The sequence below is a fragment of the Petaurus breviceps genome, unplaced genomic scaffold (assembly GCF_028583685.1).
Source record: "Petaurus breviceps papuanus isolate PSGF00001 unplaced genomic scaffold, PetGlider_PUasm1.0 154, whole genome shotgun sequence".
In the NCBI taxonomy this organism is placed as follows: domain Eukaryota; kingdom Metazoa; phylum Chordata; class Mammalia; order Diprotodontia; family Petauridae; genus Petaurus; species Petaurus breviceps.
Genome location: NW_027185715.1, coordinates 392298 through 413364, shown reverse-complemented (window position 1 = coordinate 413364; position 21067 = coordinate 392298). Strand labels below are relative to the sequence as shown.

General features: G+C 50.5%; 1 protein-coding gene across 2 annotated transcripts; it reads right to left on the bottom strand.

The window, feature by feature from the left end:
- Nucleotides 1-1241: 1241 nt before the first annotated feature.
- Nucleotides 1242-19684, bottom strand: ERBB3 (erb-b2 receptor tyrosine kinase 3). 2 transcript variants are annotated; one of them, XM_069079103.1, is made up of 28 exons: nt 19485-19684; nt 14356-14507; nt 13607-13793; nt 12430-12555; nt 11778-11843; nt 11466-11584; nt 11185-11326; nt 10565-10678; nt 10326-10446; nt 9867-9940; nt 9596-9686; nt 8995-9200; nt 8660-8792; nt 8357-8447; nt 7895-8049; nt 7053-7106; nt 6605-6746; nt 5899-6018; nt 5514-5612; nt 4977-5162; nt 4694-4849; nt 4415-4490; nt 4086-4232; nt 3867-3964; nt 3585-3782; nt 3383-3454; nt 2912-3191; nt 1242-2772 (listed from the first exon to the last, which is right to left on the bottom strand). In XM_069079103.1, the coding sequence occupies exons 2-28, from the start codon at nt 14410-14412 to the stop codon at nt 2240-2242; spliced, it is 3843 nt and encodes a 1280-aa protein (XP_068935204.1). In that variant the 5' UTR covers nt 14413-14507; nt 19485-19684; the 3' UTR covers nt 1242-2239. The 2 variants fall into 2 exon arrangements, with proteins under 2 accessions (XP_068935204.1, XP_068935197.1); XM_069079096.1 differs by lacking the exon at nt 19485-19684 and adding an exon at nt 18210-18490.
- Between the last annotated feature and the right edge of the window lie 1383 nt (nt 19685-21067).

Genomic DNA, 21067 nt, shown 5'->3' with positions numbered 1-21067 from the left:
AAGAGTCGGTCGGCCGGCAGGAAGGCGTGGCTGGTGGTAAGTGGGAGGAAGAGAGAAGGGAGCGTCCCGCCCTCTCGGTTAAAAGGAAAACTACACTTCCCAGAGGGAGTCGCTGCAGGAACCCTCATGTACCGGAGCCGGGGACCCGTCGGTGGAGTGGGCGGGGCCTCATACGGAGGCTCCCCGAGGCCCGGGTGGCTGGGTGTGTCCAGAGGAAGGCCCGGGCTCCAGAATCCCGTTGGCAGACTTAGCTTTCTCGGTGGCTAGCCGGTAGGGCCGGCTGGGCTGGCTGGGTGGGTTCGGGGTCCGGAAGGGAGAGGAGGGGCGGGAAGGGAATGGAGGGGCGGGGCTCCTTACCTGCCTCCGCTCGGGGGCCACCTGTGCTGGCCCGGCCAGTTCCGCCTGAACCAGCCGGTCGGGAGTCTGGAAGGGCCGGTCCTGGCTCCAGAGCTGCCAGGACTGCCAGAGGAGAAAACTGAGGCCCCGAGAGGCCAAGTGGCCTGCCCACAGTCACACGTGAAGCACATGGCCCAGCCAGGTTTCCGAACCTGGGTCCTTTGAGGTCCGAAGCGGTGGTTCTTTTTGATGTCCCGGCTCCGGGCCTGGCAGGGAGCCGCAGCTCATGCACGGCTTCTGCTCGGTCCTGGGCAGCCTCTCCTGGGGCCGACGGAGCGGGGCAGCGTCAGGGCCCCAGACCGGAGCTCTGAGAGCTGGCCCGAGGAGGCCCGGCCCGGGCGGCTTGTCGTGGGCGCTCCGAACTAGCACCTCCTGTGTGCCATGCTCTGTGCTGAACGTTGCGGCTACAGAGAAAAGCAAGAACCCGGCCCAGCTCTGATGGGAGGGAGGCAGCGTGCACACAGCCGACACACACGGGATCCCCACGGGAGATCAGCGGGGAGGCCGCACGAGCGCTCAGGGCTGGCCCCTTGTGGAGGCAGGGGTCGGATTTGGGGGCCAGACGAAGTTTTGGATCCGGAATCAGGAGCTCCAGCCCACGTGTCCGTGGACAAGTCACTTAACCTTAATGACGTTCATATCCCTATTTTAAACACGCTCTGAATCCGTAAGCTAAATTAGGTTAATAGATGCCTATGGATTGACCCGATAGCCTTAAAACGCTCAGTTTGCATGATTTTTCCTTATCAGGGACTTGAGAGTTGTGATAGGGGTACAGAAGTTAAGACGGGTTTTCTCACCAAATCCCACATGTACATTCCCAATAGTCATATATAGGAAGATGGTAACTTTGGTATTTTTATTCAAACATGTATAAAAACAAACAAAAAAAAATACAGCTCCTTCAGTGACACACCTGAGATTCTCAGCCCCACTCCCATTCTCCCCAAAAAGAGATGGGTGTTGAGGAGTTTGGACCCTCCTACCATACCAATTGGAGGGGCCCCTCACTATCACTGGTTTGGGCATGGCCCAGGAAAATTGCTTTTAGGAGTCTGATGAATTGCTTTGGGTAATAGGAAGCCCTTGGATTATATGAAGGTAGCTTTTTTTTTTTCCACATGCACAGAAGCATGGTTAAGTATAAATGTGAATGGAGCGAGGTCCTTCCCTTCTGGTCAACCTTCTCTACTGTTCCAGCTTCATGTATGTATGAATACTTTGGTCAAACTTATGGTAAACTTAAAAGAAAATCACTTAAGCGCTTTGTCTTCATAGTGTTCTTTACCCTCTCCTTCCTTTCTCTGTCCTTTAAGCGGTGTTGAATAGGGGAGGTAGTAAGTAGCTGGTCCAGCTCCTGCCTTCTGCCAGCCTGGTGTGGGTAGGTGGGGAATAAATTGTCCCTCTCTCTACCAAGTAGCCACACTTTACACAGGATTACTTGAGAGCCCAGACATATCCACTGGAAAATCTGGACAGAGGAATAAGGACAGAGGGATTAATTCTTCATATCTCCAGGGATTCCCCCTAAGGGAACTGGTTATGGCACACAGTATAGAGGAAACCCTCCCACCCTTACAGATCTTTTGGAGGAGGAGCTAGAGAAGAAAGTGCAGAATTGGCAATACCACATACATTTTGTTGGTGGGGGGAGGAAATTATTTTAAAGTTGCCCCACTCCAATCAAGTGTGAATGAAGGGAGACAACCTCCAGGGAATGGGAGGAGAGCCTGAGAATAGGGGGAACACTGGAAGATCGAACTGAAAGGGTAGAAGAGAGGGGGTGCCCTCTAGAGGTGCCAGCTGCCATAAAAAGCCTCCTGAGTACAGTAGGGAGGAAGGGTTATGTCCCCTGAGCACTGGCCTTGGAGAAAAGCCGGCTGTGCCAGTAGTCAGGGTTGTCAAAGGCAGAGTGGGTGGCCTCCCGGCTTCGAAGAGGCTTAAGGTGGGCTTCGTGGATGCAGGGGGCATGGTGCCCAGGGCCCTGAAAGGATCCCATTTCCTCATACCCTTGCTCAGCTGCTGGGCAACCCCCCATGGCTGCATAATCTCCCCCGCCAGTTCCTCCACCATGGCGGCGATTCATATACTCATAATCCTCATCAGGAGTAGTTCCTGTGGCAGGCATGATGGGCACAGGGTGGAGTGGGCAGCTGTGGGTACTGCCCAAGGAGGCACTGAGGTCCGAGCCCACATCCATGTACTCATAGCCCAGCTCTTCCAGAGATCCCGGCCTCGGGGGTCGTGGCAGACTCTGCTTTCTTCTGCGATTCATGTATTCATATTCCTCATCCTCATCCTCTTCCTCTTCGGTGCCCAGGATGGAACTGAGGCCCACAGATGATGACAGCGTGCCATCCCGGGAAGGGGGAATCCCTGGGGCAGTAGGAGTAGAGAAAGAGCGTTCAGGGCTGGGGGAAGGTGTCCTGAGCATTTTGTGGATGGAGTGAGGTGTGGAAAAGGGCAGGATAGGAGAGGATCACATAAACGAGGACCCCCACCCCAATTCAGGCACCTTTGGTGTGTGTGTCGGGCATAACATAGCCATTGACATCCTCTTCCTCTAGCCCTGGCGGGGTGAGCGGGGTGAGCAGGCTGTGGCGCTGGGAATGGTAGGCGCTGTCCCCTCGAGGCCGAGGGCTCCGGCTTCCACACACAGATTCTGACTCTTGCAGCTCAGCCTCAGAGCTTGTCCCCCGGCCTTCTGATGACTCTGATGCAAGTCGGCCTCGTGGGTTCTGGAGTAGAGAAGTCGGGCAGGGGCACTGCTCACTGCTCCCACGAATCACAGACCCCTAAGGAAGGAAATGGATAAGGAAAGACAGAATTAGGCTTACCTGGCTTGGTGGTTCCGCCTATAAACTCACTGATGGTTTATTTGGCCCCTGGATGTTATAGTTTAAGCCCTCAGTCCCTAATGCCTTTTCTCTATAGTGGACCCCTGTCTCTCCCAATAGCCTTCCACACGTGGATAGCAAAGTCTTACCTGTCTGGTCCCTCCAAGATTGCTCTGGTTCATTGGCATGTATCCAGATGAAGGACTCAGAAAGTTCTGACTCTGGGGAGAAAAGAAAAGGGAGAAGACAAGAGTGGCACCCCAGAACAGGGATGTTTATGAACACCTCAGTTCTGCATACATTCAGTGTTATGCTGTATGGCCCTGGAAGGGGGAGAAGGGAATGCTTTACCCCACGTGGCCTGGACAGTGTGCCGACGGGCAGGCTGAGGGCAGAGCCTAGTGTGTTGGCCAGTTCTTCCTCCTCCAGCTCCAGCTCCAGCTCCAGCTCCAGCTCCGGCTCCGGCTCCAGTGTCTCTACCTCCTCCAGTTCCTTGTCAGTCAGAGCAGGTGGCTCTGCTCCGGGAGGCAGCCCAGAACCACTGTCCCTCTGTTGGGAATTGAGGGATAGGTCATGAATGTGACTGTGGCTTTAGTCCTTCCCTTTATCTCCATCCAAGGGCTACCTTCTCACCTTGATGACCAAATATCGAGGGGGATCCCGGGCCATTCTGGTGAATTCATTAGCCAGTTCTTTGAATGTCGGTCGTATGTTCTCATCTATCATCCAGCCTTGTGTTGAGATAAGTGAAACAAGAGGGTATTATTAGTCAAGTCCCAGTGGAAGGTCAGAAGGGTCAGGGTCAGTGAAGACACGGAGAGAGCACAGATTGGGAGAGAATTGATGACTCACACTTAACCATGACCATGTAGACATCAATAGTACAAATCTGTGGCTGTGCCAGACGCTCTCCCTTCTCCAGCAGGTCAGGGACTTCAGCCAGTCGAAGTCCTTTATAGGGTATGTCCCCAAATGTCATCAGTTCCCATATTGTTACCCCTGGCCAAACAAAGTGTGAGTCAGGTAGAGGCAGCAGACACAACACGGAGGGTGGTGAAATGGGTGGTAAGACAGGAATCTGGAGGTAATTTTACAAAGTGTCTTGGAGGGCAGCTGTGAGAGTTTGAAAGACATTTAAAATGTGTGGGATGGGTGGTGATGTGGGAAGGGTGAGTACTGACCATAACTCCAGACATCACTCTGGTGTGTGTATTTTCCAAAATGGATACTCTCCAGGGCCATCCACTTGATTGGTGTCTGGTGAGTTGGAAGTGGAGGGAATGTCATCAGTCAATCCTCCTAACACCCTTCTTCCTCCATACCAATACCCATTGCCTTCTCAACCCAGCTTTCTCCTGTCCCAGGTTCTCCCCCCCCTTTGGAGCCCACCATGTACTTTCTTGATCAGTCCCTATTACTTTGGCCCCAGTGCCTTCTGGATTTTTTTTCCCACCCCTTACCTTGGCCTCACTGTGCAATAGTTGTTTATCATCCGGTGGTAGGAGGTCAGCCACCCCAAAGTCAGCAACCTGCACCTGACTTGGGGACTTAAGCAGCACATTTCGGGCAGCCAGGTTTCTGTGCACCATGCCATGTTCCTCCAGGTAGTACATACCCTACAAGGGCAGGAGGGAACTTTGGGGGAGGGGTTCTAAGATCCAGGGCCAGCCCTGGATTCTTAGGGCCTCAGTCAACCTCCCCACTAATTCTTTAAGAGCTGGGTACCCCCTGAGGACCTCTTACCTTGGCAATTTGCACACCCCAGTTGAGCAGTAACTGTGGTCCCAGAGCCCCCCGATGTTGTCGTACATGGTCTAGCAGTGATCCCATTGGCAGAAATTGGGTGACCAGCTGCAGAGATGACCCTGGGCATAGCCCCAACAGCCGAACGATGTGGGTATGATCCAAGCTGCCAATGGCTAACATGTGCTAAAGGACAGTGGATTTAGACAAAGGACAAATGTACTAGAAGACTCTCAAACATATTTTCATATATTAATACGGCTAATAGTGGCATACTATTATTTCTTTTTTTTTTCTTCGGAGGGCAGTTGGGGTAAAGTGACTTGCCCAAGGTCACATGGATAGTTTTTGTGTTAAGGGTCTGAGGCCAGATTTGAACTCAGGTCCTCCTGACTCCAGGGCCGGTCCTCTATTCAGTTCGCCACCTAGCCACCCCTCATACTATTATTTCTAACCCAGAAATACAACCTCTCTCCCCCCTTGCCTTCCTAATGCTGCTCTTCCCTTGAGCACCACCCCCAGGTTTCATCCACTCACATCAGTCACAGCCTGGAAACTCTGCCGTCCACTCCTGTCTTCAATGACCTTAATGCAGACTGGGATCTTGATGGATTCACCCTCTGGGATCCATATACCCTGGGATATTGTGATTTTGGAGTTGTAAGTGACCTTAGAAATCACCCAGCCCAACATCTTCATTTTACAGATGAGAAAAGAGGCCCAGAGACAGGGCAAGGGACTTGTCCAAAGTCACACAGGCATTACACAACAGAAGCAGGATTTCAATGCTTTTGTTTTGACACAGGGAAGATCAAGTCCTTTCCTCCAGCTCTTGATATTCTCCCCCTGCCATTGATCCCTCCTGCTTTTCTGGCCCCTATACCTCACACTCCCTCCTCAGGAATTTCTGTGCTCCCCTCACCTTGTGCACAGTTCCAAAGACGCCTGAGCCAAGCACTTTGAGTTTCCTCAGCTCTGTCTCCTTGAAAATTCGAGCCAAGACCTTGTTGGCCTTTTCACCAGGGTCCAGAGGCTCCAGGCTCTGTAGGTGACAGAGGGGAGCAGTCAGGAAAACCTCTTTCTGGGCTGAATCCTTTTGCCATGTGCAACAGGACAGCAATGGGTGAAGGGGCAACTAAAACCCCCAGTGGTGAAAGGAAGAAGAAAGTTACCATTTCTAAGAAACATCATAAACATGTTGGGAGATAGGAAATACTGAAAGCTGTCAGGATTGGAGGTTATGTAGTAAGGGCTCTGGCAGAGAAAGTATTATTTCCATGGTGTCAGGGATCAGGAGAGGGTGTTAACAAGGACTTTGGAGGGGGGAGCAGGGAGGTAAGTAGCTGGGAGGGGGAGGAGGGAAGGGAAAGAAGTCTGTTTAGATGACTTTCTTGTATACCATTTTACAAGTACTTTCACATGCATTATTTCATTGTAGCCTTGCAACCTCTGTGAGATAGAGCCAGACTTATCACTGTTTTACAGTCAGCTTTCCTTACCACTGTATCACTCTGTTTCCTTGAAGGGAGAGGATTAAGAGCTGACTGAGAATGGCTCAACAGAATGTTGGGGAGGGGGTCTCTAGTGGGAACTGTTGGGGTCCCTTAAGTACAGGAAGGAGCATTCACCTCACCCCTCTCCAGGTAGCGTCTCATTGCTCTCTTATTCTGGATCTTTCTCCCTCGAAGGTAGAGCAAGGTAAGTAGTAAGACCAAGGTGATCACTATCAGCCCTGCTACCACAGCTAGACCCACAGCCACATGGGTCTTACTGTAGGACAAAGGAAATAAAGCTTAACCTGAGAATGCAGCTTCTGCATATAAATTGCAACCCTACAGCATGGGAGAAGCCAGTGAAAGACCCCCCACTGTCCCACCCCACCCCCATAAACTAGCCTATAGACATTGTCATCTGTAAATGCAAAAAGTTAATTTATCCCTGGATAATCCAGCCTATGTCTATCGTTTTAGAGGGGAGGATAAAAATACCAGTCCCTGGGTTCTTTCAGAGACTTCCTTTTCCCTTCCCTTCCCTGCCCTCCTGAAAATCTCTTATAATCACTGAACTCCAGCCTACCTGCTTATGGCCTGTGGTTGTCCCAAGCAGTCATGGAGCTCTGGTCCCTTACACCTGGAGCAGAATGAGACCTCCTTAGCTGGGGACTTGGACAACTGGCATTCCATTCTATCAGCTCTTGTCCCAGGACCTCCAAGGGTTTGCCCACACTGGAGTCCATATTTCATCTGATTTATCAATGAGTCTTGATTCTCTGATCCCTTCTTTTCTCTCTGGGTCCCACTTTTCCTTTTCTGGCCTAGGGATGGTTTCTGTGGTGGGATAGACCTCTTCATTCCAGCCCTCTTAAATCACTCAGTTTGTTTTTTTTTAATCTATTATTTTTAGTCTTTAACATTCACTTTTTTTTTTTGCGCCTTTTGGAGGGCAATTGGGGTTAAGTAACTTGCCCAAGGTTACACGGCTAGTTTTTTTGTGTGGGTGTTAAGTGTCTGAGGCTGGAAACGAACTCAAATACCCCTGACTCCGGGGCTGGCACTTCAATTACTTTGCCACCTAGCCGCCCTAATATTCACTTCTGTAAGATTTTGGGCTTTAAATTTTCCCCCCTCCCCAAGATGGCATCAATCTGATATAGTCCATACATAGTCATGTAGTGAAAGAAGAATCAGAACAATAGGGAAAAACCAGGAGAAAGAAAAGAAAAGAGAAGATAGTATGCTTGGATGTACATTCAGACCCCATAGTTCTTTCTCTGATGTACATAGCATTTTCCATCATGAGTCTTTTGGAAAAATCTCTCAGCTTGTTGGGTTTGGTTCCTCTTTCTCCTCCCTAATCTTTTTACCTCTTGACTTAGTGACCTCCCCCTTTCCCTCCCCAGCCTCTTTTTCTTCACTGACCCCTGAGTGCAGTTCTCATGGCAAGGTAGACATTCTCGATGAGCATCTGGGTACTTGTAGATGGGTCCTTTGGCACCCACGAGGCCGTGGGGGCAGCTGCTCACACAGTGTGGTCCATCCCGGAAGTGGGCACACTGAGCACAAGCATCGGAGCCCTAGTGGAGGTGGAAGAAAAGGTCAAGAACGGCTGAAGCCTGAGGATCCTTTGAGCTCATCCAGGAGGTTTCCTACCCTGGCTGAGGGATCCAGACAATCATCACTTCTACCTCCCAAAACCAACATGGTTTAAGCCTGGGGAGGGCAGGGCCTGTCCCACTTCTGCACTGGTATTCTTAGCACACAGCATCCTATTGGACGCTTTAGTAAATGTTTGTTGACTGATTGATTTCCTGCCAGGCCTATGCTATCCAGGCCCTTGAGTAGTCCCTTCCTCTCCAAGGAATTCTGGGATTTATACTGTACCGAACCATAGCAGGTGACATTGCCCTCCACACGTTGGCACTCAGGATGGCAGGAGAAGCATTCATCCTCATGAGCAAACTCTCGGGGTTCTCTGGAGGTGGGCCCAAGAAGACAGCATCATTTTCAGGTTCTGTCCTCCATAAGCTCTTCCCCCACCTCCAGCTCTATGTAATACCCACCCCATCAAAAGGCAAAAAGTTGCCATAGGAGATGCACCCAGCTTTCCCCATGACACACAGCCCCTCATTGTGCCCCTCCATTGGCTGTACCCCCGCCATGACCCCCTTCCAGCCTCTGAAGTACCCATTAAGGAAGTTGCATTGGGTCACACAGACACCCCTTCGGCTATAGTTTTGACAGGATAAGCACTGGCCAGGACCAGGGCCCCAGCAACCCCCAGATGAGCACAGTGGGTCACACACTCGACCCTCTGCCACTGGAGAAAGAGAAGAAGGAGAAGTGGGTCGGTCACAAGAGTACTCCGCAGTCTGTCCACCAAATGCCAACCACTCTACTTGACCTTAGGTCCCACAATCTCCAGCTCAGAAATTTTTCTCCTATTTTACCTCCCCATCCCCTTGGAACTTCCATATCACCACTGCCTGTCCCCTCAGGCCTTCACTTCCCGCCTTCCTTACCACAGTCCTTTTTGGGGCGATTGTGCTTGATATCCAGCCTCCCCTCCTTTGGTCCCCGAAGCAGCCTGGTCCAGTTCAGAGAATGGTAGTAGCAAAGCCGCCGGTTGGCACTGATATAAATACGCCCAGCACTAACTTCTTTCAGGGACCTGAGTCCCAATGATGTCACATTCACGTTTTTCATGATCAATAGTGAGAAGCCTCGACTGGGGATGGGAATGACAGTATAAGGAAGGATGCCTCAGAGAAAAAGGTGAGGAGAGGCTAGGTGGCTCAGTGACTACAGCACCAGCCCTGGAGTCAGGAGGACCCAAGTTCAAATTCAGCCTCAGACACAACACAAAAATCTAGCTGTGTGACTTTGGCCAAGTCACTTAACCCCGATTGCCCTCCAAAAAGCAAAAAAAAAAAAAAAAGAAAAAGGTGAGCACCGGGGGGCCATGACTACTGAATGGGAACTCTTTCTTTTTGCCCAATGACCCCAAATTCCTCCTGCTTATTCCTCAGAAGGCATTATGGGCAAGCCTGATGCCAAAAGGTGACCTCCCCAACCCAAGAATAGTTCCCGTGTCCAACAATACCGCCTTCTTCACAGACTTACTTGTAGAGACTTCGGCCACCTATGGTTGTCAGGTTGGAGAAGACACTAAAGTTGTGCATGTGGGGAGGCCAGGACTGGATGTTCAGGTAACCTGCGGAGGAAGGAGGCTTTTCTTATGCACTCTGCCCTCTGCACCTTGTCACTTGCTCATGACTCTCCCCGAGCAGCTAGGGTACAGTTGCTCCTCCCTAGGATTACTGTGTACCCTGCCAATGTTCCTTCGATACTTGTTTCCCTGGAGACACATCCCTTCTTCCCTGACGCCATTTACCTGTAATCTCCCGAACCGTCTGGAAGACGTTGAGTTTCTCAGGATCCAAGGCAGGTATGTTGTGCCAGGGGTCTCTGGGGAAGACAAGGGAAAACAAGTTTTCTTCAAATATTTTTAAGGTGAGCTGAAGGAGGGATTAGATCATACTTTATTCTAAGGACCAGAACTAGGCTGAAATGGATGAAAATTATAGGAATTAGCATAAGCAAGAGCTTTCTAACAATCACAGCCACCCAGCCTTTAGAATAAGCTGCCCCCCATCCCCACCCTGAAAAGCACCAGTCCCTCCTCATAGGAAGTGTTTGAGCCCAGGAGAGATAAGCATGCAGTAGGGATATCAGAGGAACAGATTGCCTTATTGGTGTCACATGATCATTTCTTCTGTTAGAGCTGGGGTGAGGAGGTGAGTTAAGGGCGTGGGAGAACCCAAGAGAGGTTTGAAGAAGGGAAGACTCTAACCCTTGGAGGCCAGTGATAAGGAAGTCCAGGTTTCCCAAAATCTTGGTACAGTTCACGAACCCATCAATGTTGCTAGAATCCACAGTCTGAAACCGGCTACCTGAGCCTGTCCCCTCACAGGCTGCAGACATAAACAGGACGGGGAGGAGACAAAGGAAATTTAGAGGGCTCTGATGGGAAGCATGAAAAGGACACTTGGGGGAACAAAACTTTTATCCCCAACACCACGACTGCCTCACCTTTTGGACACAGTCCGCCACAGGGCTCACACATCTTCAGCCCATTCTTTTCTACCTCCATCTTGTCCCCAGGACAGGCCCTGACACAGGAAGTGTGATCTATCACAAAGTTATCTGTGCAAGGAAAGAAGAGAGCAAGGAAAATGAGAAAGGGCAAATTCTACCCTCTGTCAGCCCTTCCTAGGATTGAAAGCTGAATGGGACCTCAGTGGGCATGTCCTCCATTTTGCAGATAAAGGAACTCTGGGCAAAGAGCTGAAGTCACTCACAGAAGGCCATGGGCTGTGAGTGGCAGAGCCAAGATTCAAACTAAGGTTGTCTGTCTCCCAAACCAGTGTTCCTTCTGCTGTCTAATACACTGGGAGAAGAGGGAATCCCTGCCACCCTCTTGGGCATCCTGATTGCCTCCAGTGGAGGTTCTTGCAGTCCCCTTTACTTCATGTCCTTGGCAAAAATCCCCTGATCTCCTCCCGAAGAGTCCCTCATGGGGGTCATAGTCCATGTGTCTCTCCCTTTTATAACTTTCCTCTCCACTTGACTTGTCACTGTCTCCATAGAGTGACTTTCCCTGTTTCTAGTCCACTAATTTCTGCCCAGGTTTCCTTGTTGCAGCCACTTACGGGGACAGCTGGCCACACAGACCCCTCCATACTGGTATTTAGTGTGAGGATTGGGCTCTAGTTGGAAGGTGAGCTTGTTGTAGACAAGGGGCAGTGGGCACAGAGACACACAGGCTCCACTGTCATTGAAGTGTCGGCATGCCTACGAAAAAGGGCAGAGTCAGGATGGAGGAATACTTGCCCACCCATATAGTCCCCCAGCCACCAGGCCTCCCTCCAACACTTTGTGTGCCAGGCTGGGGCACACTAAAAAGGGACCCAGCCATCACCCCAGTACATACAAAGCAGTCTGTCTCCCGGGGACCTCCACATCCACCTGCACACTCATCATGGCAGCACTGGTTGGGATTGGGCCCAAAGCAGTGGCCATTGCATTGTGGGGCACAGATTGTCTTTGTCACTGGTCAGGGAAAGAAGAAGAGAAGCCATGACCACCAGTATCTCCCTGTCCCCATCCATTATCTTCCCATTTATTACCCTGCCCCCTAACTCCTGGCTAGTTGAACTCACACTAAAGTCTTCATACTAGCTAGCTGAAGCCATAAAGGAAGGTTTAGGAAATTGAAGTTTAAGGGCTTAAGAAAGGTACACACGTGTTTGGCAGTCTCCTGGTCCAGGACCCCAGCATTTTCCCCCACAGGACTCATGACAAGGGGGACCTGGTTAAGGAAAGAGGCAGACACAAGGAAACCATCAGTATCTCTGCCTATGTCTTGTGCTGTTGTACCCTCCAATGTGAGAAAGCAAGGAAGGATAGTCACCCTCTGTCTCTCCTTTTCCCCATTCTATCCCCTTTCCTTAACACCTTCAAATACTCAGTCAGACTTGATGGGAGGGTAGACTTGAGCAGGAGGTGAGGCCAACAGAACAGGACTTAGAGGTGAGGGTAGAGGACTACCCAATGGGAAGGATCTTGGTTGAGATAGGCATGCATGTTTGACATATCCATGGTTGAATGACTATTAAGATTCTGCTGGATAAAAGTGCCAGGGATCCAGAAGGATAATTTTTGGAACTTTCCTGAGAGGGAAGGGATAACACTACTAGACTACTATGAAGTATTTTATCCTGGGAACTTAGCCACTTGTAGGACATGTTGGTCTGTCCTGGGGCCTGAGGAATATCCTGAAGGATGAACCTGTTCAATGTCATGGATCTAGGGTTAGGGTACTGAGGATGAGAGCTTACTGGAGGGGAATCTCCTTTAGAGGGGAGACTTAATGGGAATGTGGGGGAGTAACTCACAGTTTTTTCCATTGTTCTTGACTACAATCTCAGCTTGTGGGTCCCTCACAATGTCTCTCCAGTCAATTGTGTCCATGTGACAAAGTTTATCGTTCCTTTCAATGTAAACACCCCCAGCCAGGATCTCTAGAGGGAAAGATTGGGAGGGTAGAGCTGAAATCTCCAGAAGCAAATTGAATTGCTTGCCAGAGGTTTTCCACACACGTCTCTCCTGGTTTTGAGATTATGCTTGAAAGTATACAGGGGTGTGGGTAGAAGAGACCCAAATTGCAAGAAGAGGATAGGGGACAGGGAATGAGGCTGAAGCATCTCTTATTTCCTCAGACACCTGTCCTAGATCTGGTTTAGCCAGTAGCAGACAGGCAGAGCAAGGGGGAGGCTGAAGATTCGGCTGACTCAGCTTTCCCCACTTCTCCAATGCCAGGCTGCCCTGCCTGTTTATTTTTCAACTGACTTCAATAAGGAAGTAGGAGGAGAGGCTGAGGGCAGGAGAGAAGTGAGCCAAGTCACATTTAACCATCATGCTTTCCCCTAGGGCGACAAATACAAGAAATCAGGACTGTTTGGGGGGTGGGGAAGTCATGGGGAAGAAGAAAATCAGGGTAAACATAGTACAGTAACCTCAAATGCAAATAAATAGGCAGAGTCTGAGGCTCAAGCCCAGATCTTAGCCATGACTCCCCTCAAACCCTGCAAAGGCATACAACCTCTGTTACTCCCTATGGCCCCTGTGTGAAGGGCTTGGGGCCAAAGGTTTGGTATTCATAGGTGGTTAATTGAGCAGTTAAGAACAGAAGAAAGTTCAGATGAGCAGGGATGGGAAGAGGTGTGAAGAGATAGGTAGCTGTCAGTGAGTGGCTAGTAGTCATCTGGAAAGGCCAATGCACTGGTCAAAAGGGTGAGTGCAATGCTTAGAAGTGGTCAGTGGAATAGTTAGCAGGGGCAAGTAGGTGGTGCAGTGGACAGGGCACTGGGTCTGGAGTCAGGAAGATCTGAGTTCAAATCTGTCCTCAGACACTAGCTGTTTGACCCTGGGCAAATCACTTAAGCCCTTATTTGCTTCAGTTCCTCATCTCTAAAATGAGGACACGCTGGAGAAGGAGATGGCACACCACTCCAGTCTCTTTGCCAAGAAAAGTCCCACGGGGTTGAACAAGACAGCAACGGGATGACTGACCTGTGAGCTGATTGAGCCGGAGCTGGCGGAGGGCATGGCTGGAGTTGGTGTTGTAGTTGAGCATGACAAAGACAGCGAACTTCCCGTCATAGACCTGGGCCCCCCTTACCACCCGAAGGTTGGGGAGTGGCAGAGTAGAGAACTCATTCATGGCGATGAGGACGTATCCTGTTACCTCCCGGATCCACTGTGTTGGGACACAGGAGCATCAGTGAGAAGGTGTGAATACACGTCAATCAAACACAGTCTCAAGCTCTTTTCCTCCAATCATAAAAGCAAAGCAAGGAGACAAGGTGGGGGAGGAAGGGGACATTTCAGGTCTCCCAGAGTATTCATTCAGGAGGAAGTTGGATTTGGGGATCATTTTTAGACCCTCTACCTCTGGGAGTCCAAATGCTAAGAACCAGATTGATTATCCTGTTCCCCAACGGCTTCTTCTCCTTCCACAGGGATCCCTTCCCTTAATTCTACTCTCTTGGGAACTCCATTTCTCGACCTGAAAATCTACAAAGGGCCCTCTGTTCCTCTCCCCCCTTCCAAATTTTGTACTCATCTATGCAGTTGCCAGGGTAGGAAGGAAGAGGACAGGTTGGGAGAAGATAGGTCCAAAGGAAAAAAAGGGGTTTTCCATACGGAAGAAAAAAAGGGGAACCAGTAAAAGTTGGGGTAATATTCTCTGATCCAAAGGAAAAGAGGTTAGGATTGTATCTTCAATTGGGTGTGGGGGGAGGACATTCAGGTTTCCTCACCTGCAGGAAGGAGAGATCAGGGCTATGTCCTATAAGCACAATTTCCAAGTTTCCCATCACGACCTCACACCGATCATATAGTTTGTACAGTGTCTGGTACTGGTTTTCTGCATCACCAGTCACACTCAGTCCATTGAGGGTCCCTGGGCACACTGTTAGGAGAGAAATGTGGAAAGCTCAGGATTTAGAGATCCTGATATAGGACTCTTCTAGTCCCTACATACAGGCTTCTGGTGGCAGTTAAATATTGGATAGATAAGGAAATTGTTTTCTGGCTTTTCTGCTTTATTTCTTGGGGAATGGAGGTGGCAGAAGAGAGAGGGCAGGAGAAGGAAATGGACATTGGACTTCCTTACATCAGAATTCCTAGAGGTGAGAGAAGAGACATTGGGAAATCTTACCTATGAGGTATGAGGATTAAGGGGTTAACCAAGCTGAAACTACTGTTATTTCAAGATTTTTTTTTGGGGGGGGGGAGCTAGGTTTTCAGTATTGGGAAGGGTGAGGAGGAAAAAGAGGGCTACAGCTCTGCTCCTCCTTCTACGGGCACCCAGCTCTTTATCACCCCCCCCCTTATGCCCCAGGGTCCTTGAAATAAAGGTCCCTTTGGGGCCAGACACACAGCCCCCATTGTGTCCACTGTGGGTGAGGAAGGGTGGGGGAAGTATAGTGGGGGCAGTACCCAGGGCCATAGCCCATCCCACAATGAGCTGATTCTGTCCAAGAGAAGGGGGCAGCCCCCACCTCTTCCCTAGCCTCCTCTTGCCCCCTCCCCCCTTCAAGCCCTAGGCTCAGACAGTGACCTCACTGGAGGGAAAAGAGAATGGTCTATAGCAGCTTTGTCTTTTTTGCTGGAAGAATAGGCACCACCCTCAATACCTTCCTCCCAAAACTTAGCTCCACCTATCACTACCCCCTCTGCTATTCTTTATCCAACTGTAACTCCATCCCCTTACCTTCAGCCCCAGTCCTCTATCCCTCTGCCCTTCCCCAGAACCCTGCATAGTTTTCAGCAAGGACAAAAACCATTGGGATAAACAACAGGAAACTCCCCCTCCCAAACACTGTTTGGGGACAAGAAGGCTTAATTCAAGAGCTTTCCAACACAGGCCACTCCTAGACTGAAGAAGGGAGAATGAGCTATATTGGGGGCACATGAGGAGACTGAGTATGTGTGTCTTTCCACTAGGTGCCCAGAAGTTGGAGAAACGGCTAAACAAATTGCAATAGAGAAATGTAATGGAATATGAGTTAGAGGTGGGAAATGATGAACAATTCAAGGTATCTCTGCCCCTTGATCTCTAGTCCTCCCTTTTCTAGTGGGTTAAAGTCTGTGTTGGGAGTTGGGGACAGGAGCAGAGATACCACCTGTTTGTAACTAGTCTTCCTTGGGGGCACTGCCAGCTCATCAGGAAGCAAGCATGAAGGCATGTGGGGAATGGAAGCCACAGACCCCCCTCTTGCCAGCTCCATACCAGACCTGATCCCTTGACAGATCCCCACCCCACTCTCCTGGTCAGGATTCCATTACTAAGAAGGGGGAGGGGAGATGAGAGGGACATGAGCATGAACCCAGGAATCAACATTGTCTTTTTGGAGGGGACAAGAAGGAAGGCTGAGACCTGCATTGCTTCTGTCTGAGAGATGACTCATATACCAGCAGGTTAGAACTAACTGCCTCTACCTCCCTTGCTAACAGGATGCCCCTTCACCAGAGCCCTCCCCCACACCCATGAAGCAAAGGCTTGTGTGTCGGTGTGCAGAGATGTTCTTGAGAATATGTCCCTGAGAGCAGCAGGAGTTAGTGGCTGGAGAGCCAGCCTCAGAGTGAGGAAGAGCTAGGTTCAAGTCCAGCCTGGGAAACAGACTGGTTGGGTGACTGGACAAGTCACCTTGGCAACTCTTTAAGATTATAAATGTCAGAAGAGTTTCTGAGCTGCCTCAGTAGAGAGAGAATCCCTCACTCCCAAAGGAATGAAATCACAAACCCAGATATTTTTTTAAATAAGTGAGAATATATGGTGTCCTTCCCCCCACCAGCCATAACTACTCTAGGAATGCTTTTGTACACTGGTACATTGCCTTGGGCTACCCCATGTTAAAGGACATTCCCAAAATCTCTCTCTTCCGTTCCCCCAAAGAGAATCACATCAACATATATGTTTATGGATTCTTGTATGCTTGGGGAGAGGGGCAGAGAATTAGAAGTCATTGTCTCCTACCCACAAGAATAAAATCCACTGCACATAAAAAAAGGGAGCAAAGGGCAGTAGATGGGGGTGGGGAAGAAAGCAGGAAGAAAGGACCAGGAGTCTGAAGTTAGTACTGCAGCCATTTCTAGGAAGAAAATAGGTGTTTGCGATGGGTTGGGATCATCCAACTCCCCAAATTATCCAGGAGTACAGGGAGAGGTTATCAATCAAAAGCCCTCTTAGGAAGACAATATTGTGGGACAGGAAGGAACTGTTCTCTCCTACCACTCCCCCTGGGAATCCTCAACGTGAACCTCGACTCCAACATCCCCCTACCCCTGACCAGCGTTAGGACAAAGGGACCATAGTGCGACCCAGACGGGGCCGGATGCCCAGAGGCTGAAAATCCAGATAAAGGAAGGCCTGGCCAGTGCCAACCCCCCCCCCCCACACACACACACACACTTTTCTCCTCCCCCAGGAAAAGAGCTAGGGGCCAGAACTCCTGGTTTCTTTACTGATAACTTCTCAGATTCCCAGAGTCTGAAGAAGTAGCTACTGTCACCTCTTTTCTGCAACTATTACCCCTTACACCAGACCCCTCCTCCATTCTTCCAGCTTGGGAGTGTTCACAATTCAAGGTCCCAGAGGTTAAATTTAGACCCAGCAACTGTGGGGGAAACACAGGTGTTTTTCTCACTCCCACACTCTTCACCCCTGCTGTGGGTGGGACACAAATTCACCAAGCCCCAAACTGGGGGAGATGGCAGTAGAATCCTTAATTCTTTGATCCCCTCAAATCCCACCAGCACGCAGTGATCAAAGATCCCCAAGAAAGGGGCTGGGGGAGGGAGGCAGTCCTTCCTGAACTGCCTCCTTAAGTTCTATGAGAGGAGACAGCCTGTCTAAGCCTCCTTTTCCTTCATGACTCGAGTGCAAGCAAGAAATTGAAGAGGTCGTTTTCGCCTAAGTCTCAATTTCGTGAGGTGCACCGATCTGCTAGACTGGAGTCGTTTTCTGAAGTTCTTTATCACAATCACCTGGACTTGGCCCTCAGGCTAATCTCTACCCAGCCCGCCCCCACCCCTGGAAGCACTCACACAAACAAGCAACGAAGGGGAGGGGCCCGGACCTATTTTTCAACACTAGAGAACAACTGCCCCCTCCACCCCCCCAAATCCTATCCTAGCTCCTCCCAGAGCCGGCAAAACACCGAAACTGGCGGTGCCTGAAACCTGGGGAACCAGGGAGACGGGACTGGGAAAAGAAGTTAGGTTCCAAATTCGGATTCACCTCTCGAGAAAATAAAACAGAATACCCCATCTCAGTTCATCATCTCTACAAACTGGGGCCCCTAGAACGCCTGGGTTCCTTGCAGTCTTGAAATCATATTGGGGGACTGAGGCAGCAGTCGTTTCCCCAGGAGGATCCTCAGAAGGCGGGCGGGGGTGGAGGGTTGGGGAGAGGTTCAGCCAGTCCAAGCTTCGAGTGCTTCTGAGCGGGGCCACCCAGAGGGGACCGAACGGCGGCTTCAGGCACTGGCCCCTCAATTTCTGGGGCTCCCAAGCCCCAGCTTCCCCAGGCACACCAAACCCCGTGTCCTCCCTGCACTTGGAGCTCCCAGCAGCGCCCAGCTTCACCCGGCCCGCAGCCCCCACTTACCTGCCTGCGAGCTGCCCACCTCCGAGCCCCTGGCCAGGTAGAGGAGCCAACCCAATACCTGCAGCTCCAGGAAGCCCTTCATAGCTGCTGCGTGCCGGGGGGCAGGGGGCCCGGGCCGGGGATCCGGGGCTAAGACATCGGGAGTGCGAGAGCCACCTGATCCCGGAAGGGACGAGGCGGAGGCGGCAGTCAGTCCAGGTAGCAAACTAGGCGGCAGTCAGTCCAGGTAGCAAACGAGGAGTGTTACAGGATCTAGAGGCAGAGCTGGGACCAGGGAGGGAGGGGGGGGGGGGGGGGGGGGGGGGGGGGGCAGGGGGGTGCGTACGTGTGCGGGGAGTGGGGTGAGTCACGGCCGCTCCCGGACTCGCTAGCGCTGGCTGCGCCTTCGACTTTCGCAGGGTTGAAGTTCGATTTCGCCCCAGTCTCAGCCTCTTCACCCGGTTCGTGCTGGGCCACCCCGCACCGCCCCCCCCCCCCTTACGCGGGCCCCGAGTTCATTGGCCAGACTGTGGGAACCCCCTTACTCCGGCCAATCAGAGCGACGGAGGGGCTCACCCTCGTTTTCCCCGAGGAGAGGGGGAGCAGAAAATTCCTAAGACTGCCCCCACACACACCCCCGTGCATAAAGGAGGGATTCTCTAGCAGGCTGGTCCCGCCCATTATGTAAATCACACCCTCCTACTACCCTGGCCGGTTGGTCCACTTTGGTGTTTTTTATCCCTCTTGAGGTAGGGGGAAGGGGGCAGCTCCCACCTCCCGCTCCTCCTCCTCCTCCTCCCTCGGGAACTGAGACCCCACTACTGAGCCTTTTCGTCGCAGGATCCCTGGCCTCTCCGAGGCCCCGTGAAATTGCACTGTCTCCGGATGCTTCCCCCCTCCAAACCCGGCGCCTGCCCAATCTCCCTTGGGAATTTGAGGAGGGGAGGGGGTATCAGTCTGGGAACAGACCCTAGGCCCCGCCTTTCCATTCCCACTCTGGAGAAAGGGAAGCGAAAGGACGGGAGAGACAGACCCAGTCAGGCAAGGGTGGGGCCAAGTCTCAATGCACCTGTTGCTGCCTGCGCCTCCCCTACCCTCTTCTTCTGCCCCCCACGGCCGATCTAAAGGACAGCTGCCTCTCCGCCACCCCCTTATGAATTCGCCCAACTGTCCCAGAGCTTCAGCGCCTTCTTTCTTGGGGGGAGGGGATAAGGGGACCTCAGACAAGTTATACTGGTTGGTCTCCACTTTATCACCGCTGCCATCACCCTAGTACAGTACTTTGTTTCGACTCACCTGAACCATTTGAAATAGACTCTGGACAGCTCTTCCTGAGTTCGTTCCTCCTCTGGCAACTTTTCCTTGTAAACAAAGTCAATTATATTATTTACTAATCTTTGTGTCTGTTGCCTACCAATTGAAGTTCAAACTTCAATCAATCAACAAGCATTTTAAAGTCCCTACTAAGTATTAGGCATTGTGTTAGAAGCTAGGGATAGGAAGACAAAAGTGACACAGTCTATCCTCCAGATAAGTGAATAGAACTATGAAATGATGTCAGTGACTGGCGAAATCAGGAAAGGGCTCTTGAGGAAGGTAATAATAATAGCAACATTTATATAGTGCTCACGGTGTGCCAGGCACTGTGTTTTACAGTTACCATCTCATTTAATTATCACAACCTTATGAGGTAGATGCTATGATTATTCCCACTTTACAGATGAGGAAACTGAAGCAAACAGGGATTAATTGACTTGTTCAGGGTCACACAACTGGTAAGTGTCTTGAGGTCACATTTGAACTCAAGTCTTCCTTACTCCAAGCCTAGGGCTCTAGCCACTGCATCCACTTTAACTCTGAAGGGTCTCAAAGGGAAAGAGGTGAGGCAGAACATCCCAGATATAAAGGACAGTCCATGCAAAGGCATGGAGGTGGGTGGTAGAATATTGTATATAAGAAATAACTAAAAAACAATTTTATATGGATAGATGGAATAAGTATTGAGCACCTACTATGTTCAGAAGCAAGTAGCAGCAGTGTGACTCCAACTTCAGGAGCTAGTGTGGTCTCAGCTCCAGTTTCTAACAGTCTGAATCCTGCAAAGGAATAATCAGGGCAGGAATCATAGACCTAAGGGGAGCTTGTAGTTCTGTCACTCTGAACCATCAGGCTTCCCAGCTCCAAATCCAGTTCAGGAATTTGCACAGCTCAAACTGGGGACCAGTGATGAAACTTTGTCCTGAATCAGATCACTTTGGGAATACTAAATGTTTGCAGACCCCCAGCCTGAACTGTTCCTGAGATCCTGGAATAACACAGCATGTAATATCCCAAGAAAGCAGCAACAGATGAGACATTTCCTTCAGAAGTGGGCAGAGCCCAGCCCTAATATCAAGTCCAAAGTAAGGGAAGTAATCAGGGAGAATAAGCAAACAAACAAATAAAAAAAGGATACTGCCATAAAATACTATTATAGTGACAAGACACAAGTCACAAATACAGAAGAGAATGACTCCAAAACATCTGCAAAGAAAGTCTTAACAACAATAACACAAATTCAACTGGAATACCTGCAACAGATGAAACAACATTTTAAAAAGGGGTTAATAGGATATTTATTTTAGCTCATTTTGTGGTAGCAAAGAGTTGGAAGCAGAGGCCATGCCCATCAATTGGGGGAATGGCTGAACATGTGCTGTAAGAATTAATGAAGGAGGGGCGGCCAGGTGGCTCAGCGAGTAAGAGCACCGGCTCCAGTGTCAGGATGACCTGGATCAAATCCGGGCTCAGATACTCAGCACCACACCCAGAAATAACTGGTCGTGTAACCTTGAGCAAGTTACTTAACCCGGATTGCTTTAAAAAAAAAAAAAGAATTA

Bases quoted from the DNA above. Each gene is read 5' to 3' on its own strand.
- ERBB3 (XM_069079096.1), bottom strand. From the start codon at position 18,291: ATGAAGGGCTTCCTGGAGCTGCAGGTATTGGGTTGGCTCCTCTACCTG. The intron at 8,793-8,994 runs GTAAGGAAGGCG...CTCTTTCTCCAG, and splicing joins TCGCCCCAAAAAGGACTGTG to TGGCAGAGGGTCGAGTGTGT. The intron at 4,233-4,414 runs GTCAGTACTCAC...TTGTTTGGCCAG, and splicing joins GAGTGATGTCTGGAGTTATG to GGGTAACAATATGGGAACTG.